This window comes from Diuraphis noxia, unplaced genomic scaffold (genome assembly GCF_037042655.1).
Source record: "Diuraphis noxia isolate RWA-SAM2 unplaced genomic scaffold, SU_Dnox_SAM2 contig0005, whole genome shotgun sequence".
In the NCBI taxonomy this organism is placed as follows: Eukaryota; Metazoa; Arthropoda; class Insecta; order Hemiptera; family Aphididae; genus Diuraphis; species Diuraphis noxia.
The window spans coordinates 23476889-23488910 of NW_028301715.1; the positions used below are offsets into that span (position 1 = coordinate 23476889).

The following is a 12022-nucleotide window of genomic DNA, read 5'->3' on the forward strand; positions in this document are numbered from 1 at the left end:
TATTTCAACAGTCTTGTTTTAGAGTTAACTGATGTTGGGTACAGCGAGACAACAGTATTTATTTGTCTCACTGTATATCAATCTATTATTTTGCAGATTTTTTATTATTCTCGTATGAATATTTATGATAAACAATTGTGCATATTACTAAATTGTGCACAAGAAAAATTTAATTTATACATACCTTAAAATACGTAACTTTGAATAAAATTCGATACCAAAATTGAAAAAAACGAAGCTCACATTTTTCACGTTTTGATAACAAAAAATAACAACATTATGATAAGATGATACTATGATAGTATCATTTTTGACCTGAACTTACTAATAGACTAATAGTTAACCATTACGTTTATTATGATTTTATGAATCTTCTGGATTCTCCATCTGATGGTTAAATATTAAATTAGTCGACTTAAAGTTAATGGATCACTGTGCCCCGTGTCTCACTGTGGCCACCTCTCCCCTAAGCACGAACGCACAAGACTACATAGGTTAGTGAGGTCATGGGGAAGGTTAAAACCCCACGAACCCCCCCCCCCTCGAGTACGCCCCTGATATGCACTATATTAAATAGAGTTTTTTCAACGAGTTTTAAAATTGTATCGTATTTCAAATCAAACGGTAGTTATATATAAATGATACGTCCATATAATAATAATAATATCATAAGTGTAAGATTTTGATGTGTTAATTTTTTTTTTTTTTAGATTATTAATCACTATTTTTAAAATGTTTTTTCTTTAATGCTTGATTACTCTAATATAGTAATGTATACCAAAACAATATATTTCTAATAATAATAAAAAAAGCACCTTAAAAGGGCATTGCGATTGCAGTCATTTCATTGTTTGTTCTGACGACCACTATGATTGGTTTTGTATGTACCTACTAGGATGCCGCGGCCTACAATGTTGTATTATGACGATGAGGACGGTGATGGATCTCCTGACAGCGTGGGTTTCATTGAGGAGGATCATCCGCTGCAATTGCACGGCAACAGAGAATTAGCTGCGCAGGCCGTTAAGCTGCTCCAAGTTCCAAGCAGGCCGGGCGATGCGTCATTTGCATCGTCCACCACTGATATGGACGTGCCCATTTATGTAAGGGGTCCTTCGTCCAGAAGCACAGAAAAACGGGTAAGTGTTTGTTTTTGAATTTTGTACATATTAGTTTACCCGAACATGTCAACTTATTCTTAAGGGTTACGCTGAAATGTATTTTTGACCCTCAGTCCGATTTAGCATCGATATTGACTGTAGGTACCTAATAGGTAAGAGTTTAGTAACTAATAAGAGACGTAATATTTGTATTGTTTATTTTGAGTTCCAATCATTATAATATTACCACTCTTGTTGACGTTATTGTATTAAAACTATTTAATTATTTTGAAAATGTACAAATTCGTGTATTACTAGAATCAATATTAAAATTTTTGAGTCTTTTAGTAATATGAGAAATTTTGAACTGGATTCTAACAAAATGTTCAACTTAAATCGCACGTATTAATACGTTATTTAAATAATTTATATAATATTTAATATTATACACAACTATTATATTCCAATATATAAGTACAGGTACTATGATTCCTGGGTTTTAATTTTATAAGTCAATTGAGTTAAAAAAGTAATAAATATGGATGAATTCATGTGCACACTATTAAGTTATTATCAATATTATTACTATTATATCATTATTAGCACTCTGACATTATACAAAAGAAAATGTAAAATTCCATATATTTATAATTGTTCCAAATAATAACTCTATGTTGTTATTAAAAAACGTAAAAAGCTTAGAAACTAAAAAACTATATGGATAAAAATATTAAAAATTATGTTGAAACACACAAGTTTTATTTTTTATTTTTTTATAGTACATATACCCTTGGCCTCTTAAGCCATTGAGCTTAAAGTAAAATAATTAACAAATTGTTTTGTTACGACTTTAAACCATGTAAAAGCAATATTTAAAAACACTTTATCAAATAATGAGTGGTTCACGATATAATAAAAGAATCAGCCTGTATATGTGTAATATCAACATGGTTGTTAGGTAATAGGTTAGTAACAATGATATTATATTTTATGTTTGATTTCGATATTATTAGAATTTTGTTTTTATGTATATTATACAAATTTATTATCCAAATAGTTTACACGTTTTAATTAGAGATTCAACTAACCATAAATAATTCGTTTATTAATAAGCTACTATAACTATTTACTAATTATTGACTGCAGAAGTATTTAATCAGTTATCATAAAATAGATTGATGTACGTTATGCATACATTTTTTTTTAAATTTATCTATCTAGAACCAAATAAATACAAAATATGATTATTTCAATGTATTAGCATTAATTTTTTTTTTATTCTGTGAGAAAATAATAAACCATGCTCAACATGTTCATGTGAGAATCTGAGTTCATAATTTATGTTCAGATATAATATTTTAACTATATTAAGTATAATTTGTATAAAAAAATATGTTAATTTTTGAAATTACAATAGGTACTATGACTTACCTTCATTAATTATAAATTGTACGGTTCGATACGCTATACTCTAATTTCCTTAAGTTTTAAACTTTTAAGACATGGGTAAAATTTGTTTAATCAAATTCATTTATTATGAGTTTTATATAGCCAATAACAATTTTCTTTAAGATTACAGCACATTTCTACAGGTACCTAAATATTAACAGGTTTTAACTATTTTTAAAAATGTTTGGCATAACATATATTTTGATTTAAACGTATATTATCATGAATTCATGAATATTGGACATATTATGCATGATAATCGACTAAATAATTTATGGCTGGTGATAACCAAGTCCACGTAAATGATATAATCACAATAATTTATTAGTTAATAAACACTTAAAAATGTATATCTTTGGTATTTATGTTGATTTTTATGTCAATGTAAATTTTATGATATAATTAATTCTTCGGACATTTTTACACATTACACTCTCAAATATTATTTTTAAATGTTAGATGTGTATTGTACTATTGTGTGTAAACACTGTTAACTTCCTAAAGGATGTGCTACTCAACAAAAAAGTGTTTTTATTATTTATAAATATTTAATTTTTACCCGACCTATCCAATATGTAAACATGGTTAATGTCTTGGCAGCGATATATAATAGGATTCATATTTATGGCTGTATTTTATACCTAAAGATAGTTTAAGAATAAATATTATCTTTGATGTAGTATTATTTAACAACAATAACAAAAACAAAACTATAATATTTAATTAACTAAATATATTGATCGCGGATTGTTATAAATTAGTTTATTTTGTATATTTTGACCTAAACCTTTAGGAACAGAGATAATAATTGATTGTTTGAAATTTATTTACATTAGGTTTTCATAATATCTGATTAATTATTGTCATAGTTCTGTATGTTATAGAACATATACTATTTTATTTGTTTATTAAATTTGTTGGTCAAGTATAAATCAGTAACCATAATAAATTACAACTAAAAACTTTGCATTTATACTTTAACTTTTTACTAGTAAAATTTCATTTTTAAACAATGTACAGTTGTTTTAGTCTATAAATTTATTAATTTTAAAATGTCTAATTACATAATATTTGCACTTGCCAGATACCAACTTTATTTTATTTAATGAACTGAAACTGTAGTATCAAATCAATTGATAACGAAATACGCATTTTAAAACCTTAATTAAATAAACAAGTAACAGTAATGAATTATTGTAAACATATTTTCATTATTCTTTTCATTTTATCTTCAATATAATCTAGTTGGACTTCTATAACCTATCATGATTTTATCATATTATCATGGATAAATGTAATTTATATAATATCATGATGTGTTCATAAAGCTGATTTTCTTACAAAAATAAAATAAAGGATTCATTGTATTATTGTACTTTGAATTGTTTTTGTTATAATGTATTGATTAATATATGATTAAAAACTTTTGATTTGATATTTTGGATTTAAAACATAGAATTTGTATTTTTAAACAGAGATTCAAATGTTTACCTACCATAAAAATTACCTACTTCAACTAAAATATTGTTTAAAATACATTAAATTTAATAATAATAATATTTCAACTAAAAAAAATATTTATCTCAATACATGTACATATTTAATTTACATTAAACATTAAAATTGTTGTATAGTAAATCAGTTGAGTAATGATAAATTAAGAATTGATATTGCCTATCCTAAACGCCTTATTTTTGTCCGAGTTTTAACATAACAACAATACTTTCACAAAACAATGAAACCACCTATCCTCCATTCCAACATCATAAAAACGAATCAGAACGAACTTCGAAAAAGCAATAACATCGATTCTTTCGTAATCCTAGCAATAAAGGTGATATAAATAATCTGATAAAATGTTTAATATATTATTAGTTATCTAAAATGACATGTTTCTTAAAGTAAATTAAATAATTAAAAAGTTTCATGCTTCTAATAAATAAAGTTATCTCATTTTAGTAATTGACTTTAATGTATTATTTTAATATATTAAACATACTTAAAGATAATATTATAATTTTCGACCTATTATGGCATATTTTTGTTTTTATCCATCACAAAAAAGGACCATACAAATTAGTAGTATATATTTTTTTTATTGATTTAAAAAAATAACATCTACAGCAAAGACCATTAATTACAAAAAAGAAATAATAATTTGTTAAGATTACTAACTTGACATTCAACTTTTATTTAATGTTAATTTGAGTAATCTATCATCTATCTATATCCATACATTAATTTATTGTACTTCGATTAGCTTATTTTGTTATAGTTATTATTCATATATTATAAATGATTAAGATTATAACACATGTTAATATATTAAATATTTAAATGAACTTTTACATTTTGACTTTGAACTGATTTAATTTAAAACTGTTCATTAAATATATGCATAATAATTTATTGCGTTTGGTGTAAATAGGTATTTCAGACTGTTTTATAATAATTCACAATACTATTATACAATATATTATTATTTATTGCAATATAGTATCCGAAATCGTAACGGTTTTAGTTCAAAAAAATTGTTTTAATCTAATATTTTTTAAGTAATATTATGTTTGCGTGCTTATAATCTATTACGTTTTCAACGAAATCGAGGTTTCATTTTCGGAAAGATATCTATTGTATTAGTAACTATCATTAACAATATCTAAAATATATCTTACGTAAATTCTATCAAGTGTAAAATATATTGTAATTTAATTTTTTCATTTGATATCATATTTATTTTGTATGTGCTTTAATTACATATTGATATTTAATTTTTATAGTCTTAACAGCAACAAATCAGAGCTTTATCAGAAGGAAAGGTTTATGAGTAATGATTTATGACCCTACAATATATTATTAAGACATAAAATTAAATTTAAATTAATAATGAAGAAGTTAAATAAAAAAACACGTTAACCTTTCGCTTATCTAAGACAACGCTGCTATAAAAAGTAGTGTAAAAATTTAGTTAATAATATAATATCATTATATATGAAATATCAAACAAATAAAGTTAACTTTTATATCATCAAGTAGATTAATTTAAAAAAAAAAAAGTATTTTTTAATACGTCATATATAGCTGAAGTTACTAATATTATGCAGAAACATAATATTTTTAAAGTAGAATTTTTGGAGTTACACAATGAATTCTGTTATTTATTTTATATTAAGTATAAATGCATATTAACAGCCAGTTTATTAGAATTATAGATGAGAAACATATTAATTAGTATGTAATATGTTACGGGCAAAGTATACAATTTGGGCATTTTATACATTGTCCGGACATTTTATACAATGCCTTTCGTATATTGGGCAATATAGATAACGGATGTGATGATTTAATAAAATATGATAAATCGTAAAACATAGTTAAAATAAAGTCAAATTATTATCTAAAAAAGCGGGAAAGTGGGTATCATTTTGCTGTACAGTAAGTTACAAGTGTTACCGTGTTACTAGTGGTTACTGTAATGATGGATGGAATTAAATTTGAATCCAATGATATTATATCATAGTATACGAAAAACGATTTTAAGCGGAGACGGTTTATCTGTCTAAGATATAATATTATAGATCAATATTACTTATTATTGATACTTATTAAAATATTTGACTTTCCGGTAGACATTTAATTTTCTGGTAAAGTAAGACAAACTTATAAGGAATCTTGAATTAAATTTTCAAATCTTAGATTTAAAAATAAAATTTTTTATAAATTTCTATCTAAGATAATTTGAACATTTCCGTAATTTTCACGTATTTAATAAAAATTTGAACTTTAAATGCTCATAAAAAAAAGTCATGCCTATGTATTTTTAATACTTTTCAACTGCTATTGTAACAACATGCTAGGAGTCTTGTATTAGATTTTCAAGCTTTTCTACCCAAAAAATAAATTTTTATCGATATTAATTTAAAAAAACTAATAATGATCGAAAATTGCATATACCTATAAATAGTTCAACTTAATTCAAAATATTTTGAAAATTACATGGTGAATAGAATATACTTATATAAACATTCGAGAAAAGTTTCATGTATCATTTGTTTTAAAATTACATCAAAAACCAAAATCGATTTTGTTGAAAACTGATTGTGCGTAAAATTTCCCCTATTTCCCTTAATTTTTAGTTTGTTTATCCCTATTATTAAGAAAAATATTGGGAATTTTTTACTTTTGACCCCCCCCCCCCAAATTACCAACTTAATTCACTTTCTGATCGGATGAGGTACTGAAGTCGAAAATCAAAGCACTTTAACTGCCCCAAAATGTGATGACAGACACAAAAAAAACACATCATTGTAAAATCAATAAAACTTATTATATTTTCTAATAATATAAATACATGTCATTATTCATTAAATCATCTCATCCGTTATCTATATTGCCCAATATACGAAGGGCATTGTATAAAATGTTCGGACAATGTATAAAATGCCCAAATTGTATACTTTGCCCGTAACATATATTATATAGGTTGATAATCATATTATTTACATAAGATATAAAATTAAGAAGTTTATAAAATCGATTTAAAGTTAGATAATATTGTTGGTTTAAATATTATAATTTAAATTCCTTTTAATGGAGGAATTGTGTATATTCTGTATTCTATATTTTCGAAATTGTATGTTGCTAGAATTTCACATAGGATATGAGTAATATTGAGCTTATTTAGTTATTTGTGATCGTTTGGTTCTTAGTAAGATCTAAGAAGGTATCAAACTGAACGATAATGGCTGGATCATTAGGCTTAGGAATTTTATAATAGTATATGAACGATTTGGGATTATGTTATTTGTTTTATGTATTTTATTTTTATCTTATTGTTCAGAAAAGTTTTCAGAATTTCCTACTTTTAAGAACTGTAATAAGTAATAATAATAATTCTACCAATTTCTAACGGTATTAAAGATGATATACATGAAATATGTTAATGCTTCACCTAAAACGATTTTATATTTTTATGGATAACACCTATGTAGTATAATATACCTACCTAATTTTTACACCTGACAATTAATATTATTTATTACATTGTATAGGTGGTTTGTATAACATAACAATTCCGGAAGTTAATAAATTTGATTAACGTTAAACTTGAAGTAGCATGATTGTTTAATTAGAATAAAAAAAAAAACGTAAATAAACCAATGCAATATAATAATAATAATATTTAAAATAATTTTGTAATATTGTGTAGTTTTTTCATATTTTCTTTATTCGCAAATATCACTCGTCTAATTATTAATTTAACGTACACTGGTAGTTATGTCAAGGAATTTCCGCAGGTGCTTGGAAGACTTGCACGTGTTTGAGGTTTCTACTTGGGTTTTATACCAACCACACTTCTACAGTCAGTTAGGTAGGTAGAAGTTCACACCATCACACCAAGTTTATATATTTGTATCAATTCGTCAACCAAAATTTTATATATTTTCAAAAAATGTATGTGATTGTGTGTTCGACTTTCGAGGTGTCCTATAATATCAATACGTTTGTGGCGTTCAGTGGCGCCCACGTAGGGTACCAAGTGGTGCAATTGCACTGGTTTTTCGTAGGTCTCGGGGCCTACATACATTCGGGGGCCCCACTCTGCAGGTCTCTTGATCAGACACTATAAATACATAACATTGGTCCATCTGAATATTTAGATCGTTGAATAAAGCGTAAAGAATTGGCAGTGCCAAATATGCAAACAAATAAATTTGGGGGCCCTATATAGTAAAATAACTGCACTGGTTCGTGGAAAACCTGTGGGTGCCACTGGTGGCGTTAAATATCGAACTGGTGAAATGGATACCTAAAAAATATTATATCAGAGATGTATTATATCATTTCATGTATGCATATAATATAGATAGGTATACATATAATATCATCATTATAATACTATAAGTGCATCGTAAGTCTTTTCGGCATAGGTATAATGATCGTTATAACTCGCAAGAGTAAACTCCGCAGCACACACTAAAATTAATACCTATATATATATTATGTACTTATTATTATTATTATTCACTGTACAGTAGGTATCTTGGTATATGTATATTTGCATGTGTACATAATATTGTAGTTTCACTGACCGCATTGTGGCATGTATATTCGTCTCGTAAACATGTAATCACCAGTGCACGATATATACTTGTAGCTGTTTCAGATAATAATAATATAATATACTCGTGAGTAGGTATAAGTGCGGCTCTATAAATCCTTTAGTGGTTTGTGATTGACGTGAATTATTAGAATATCACAATAATACATTGTAATGGCGCGTATATAGGTAGTACACGCCCTGTATATAATAATACTACATAGATACATTTATATTTTTTTAAATATATCACTTTGTGTTTGTTTGAAGTGTAAAAAATGTTCCATGGGAAAATCGAAATCCATCGGAACTCTGCAAAAATTGAAAAATGTACTAAGTTTTTTCTCTTTAAGTGCTTATACACTATATACATGTAGGTATATTTACTGCATGCCATAAAAAATCAGCATTCAGCTCTAATGTAATATTTAAATGTTAAAATAATGTTTAGCATTAAATGATTATTTAATCAGCCGCGGTTGATAAGATTTTGTTTTTTAGAATGATTCAATTTGTATTAAATTCTATAACTAACGTACCTAATTTATATTCACTCGTTTATTTCTTTATAAATATGTGGCATTGCCCATATCAGAGTTTTTTTGGCGGTGTTATTCTTCCGAATCTTACGAATATTAATTTATTGAAAACGCTTTATAAATAGCTATAGATTATATTTTATCATGACTGTTATTTATAACTGCCAATAATAACTTGCTCTAGTGTAGGCAACCTAAACTATGAAATTTAATTTATTTTTCATAATACACCGCAATGTCCAGCTGTAAATAAGAAAGGTATACAACTTAACATTTTTAGTACCTGCGTAATATATATTATATTACGGTAACTATACAATATTTTGTTTCCAATATAGATTTCAATTGAATAATTTTCATACAATCACTTTCACCGAACAATTTAGTACATTTTTCAGCTCGTGATATTTGGACAACGATTAACGATTTTAAGTGATATATTAAAGATTGCCATGACCTATTATATTGATCTATAAAGCTATTAGATATTAATTTACTATTATAAATATTTGAATGTACATTTTTTGTTGATACTATCATTATGCCACTTTATTTATATTCCTATATAATTGTTAAAAAGCTCTACTTAGGTAATTTATGTATGAACTACGAACTAGGTACCAATTACTATTTGTTTGGATGTATACTATTGATGTATTTATAATATAGGTATACTTATTGCTGCAGATTAAAAATTATACACCAAGTCGTCTATAAATACTTCATGTCGATTATATTTCCTAGATATTTAATATAAATACATTTATACAACTGCCTTTTTTTTTGTTAGTGATATCGTTGATCCCAAATAAGTAATATGTTTTAATTTCTTCTACGGTTCATATCTAATTTTAAAATATTTTAATACCTTCATAATATATTTCCAGACATCTACTTGACTTAAGATTTATTTACCATGTTTGATTTCTGTAAATTATCACCTATTTTTTTATAAAATGCTTATTTCTTCAGATTAAATTATAAAATCATGTTAATAAATATATATCACTTATAAATATGAATGTAGAAAGATGTGTTATACTGTTATAGTCTTATAGGCAGCTCTATAAATATAGTTTACTATTGGTGTAATAGAGTATCAATAAATACATACAATATTACTGTAAATAAATAGATTGTATTAATAAAAATTAATAAATCTGTTACCTATAGAAATGTTACAGATGCCTATTTCATACTGAGGTAGAATATTGTTTTGAAATAAGATTTGATGTAGCGCGTGGATATTTAAATTAAATTTATTATTTAAATATAGATACAAAAAATAATAACAGTATAAAAAACACTTACTATTTATTAATATAGAAAAATAAATACTTAAATAATAAATTAATGAGGTATGATGAGTTATTTTATTTCATGTTGCAAAAAATCAAACATAAAATACTGATTAAGTTGATTAAAACAATTATGCATAATCTATATCTCAATTTTAATAATATTATATTAACAGCTATTGACTAATTATTATTATACACGGTTATTTTTTTCTCAATAAATTGTAATGAACCTTTTAATTATCCAGTATACAAAACCAATATTGAATGAAACTAATAAGTTGTTGCTAACAACTTATTTTAACAAATATTATTAATTATTATAGACAGGGAAATAGATAATATATAAACGGATTATTCTTATGACTTAAACTAAGAATTACATTTATTAAATATATTTTAGTATTATACCTCGATATTTTGCTTAATATTTTAATACATAACAAAGTATGTGTGTTTACTACATATGTATCAAACTTAAGGTTTTTTATTTTTGCACTTTTATCTCCATATTGTTTATATTTTGGACTGAAAACCTCGGAAAAAAATGTGAAAATAAAAGTACTCACAAAAATATTAGTATTATGTGAATAAATGATAGACTAATATCTGAATTAAATCAATGAAAAAAAGCATACATATAAGTAGAAGACAAATTTAGATTTTTATTTGAATAAAATCTAAATTAAAGAGAAATTTTCAATCAATATACTATATTATTATACAAATAAACTAAATTTAGATTCCAATTATTTCCCTGAATATGGTTTCAATTTTGTAGTTTAGTCTATTCTTAAAAAATGTCAAGGGATCATGCTAACATACTAATTAAAGTCATTAAAGATATGAAATATCACATGCATTCCAGAATGTGTTCATTAATTTTTTTTTACTATGCCTATCACCAACTGCTTTAGTAAAAGATAATTTTCATAGTTGAAACATATAAAAATAGTTTAAGATCAATATTAGGAAAAAGTAGACGTTTTGGGAATTTAATCAAACATTTTATTACAGTCAACATGAATGTTGAGTATTTTTAGTATTAATGAGTTATCAGAAAGTTAACCTGAATACTGGTTAATGTTATATGAAATGTACATAGAATTAATATTTATTTAGATTGTTAAAGTTTATCATACCTATTTAAAAAGTGATATATCAGATTCGGTCCATTTTATTTTGGAGATGACTCTATAGGATAATTAGAATTTATTAAAGCGTTGTAAGTATAGTGTGTTCTTAGATATTCAGAATAATAGAATATTACTATTATCTATATTTAATAATAATAATTGGTTCACTGATATTGTCCGACAACCTCTTAGGTTATGTTAAAAATAATTAATGTATAATCTTGAACAACATTTTATCGAAACTTTGTACATTGGTAATACGTTTTTTATATTGTATTTAGACATTATTGATATTATATACAAAAGTTATTGGTAGTAATTTTTGTATTTTAGGTATTTAGTTTCGATTTGTGTTTTCCACATTACTATTATTATAGGTAATAAGTTGCAAAAATATCGA

The 12022-nt window shown here is 25.1% G+C and overlaps 1 protein-coding gene across 1 annotated transcript in view; it reads left to right on the forward strand.

Moving 5' to 3' along the window:
* The window catches only part of LOC107168168 (Glucose transporter 1), a 63561-nt gene that overhangs the window by 2476 nt on the left and 49063 nt on the right, over window positions 1–12022 (forward strand). Inside the window, exon 2 of the mRNA XM_015517482.2 lies at window positions 896–1139. Within this exon, the coding sequence (XP_015372968.1) occupies window positions 897–1139 (243 nt within the window). The 5' untranslated portion in view covers window position 896. The remainder of the gene's footprint in view (window positions 1–895; window positions 1140–12022) is intronic.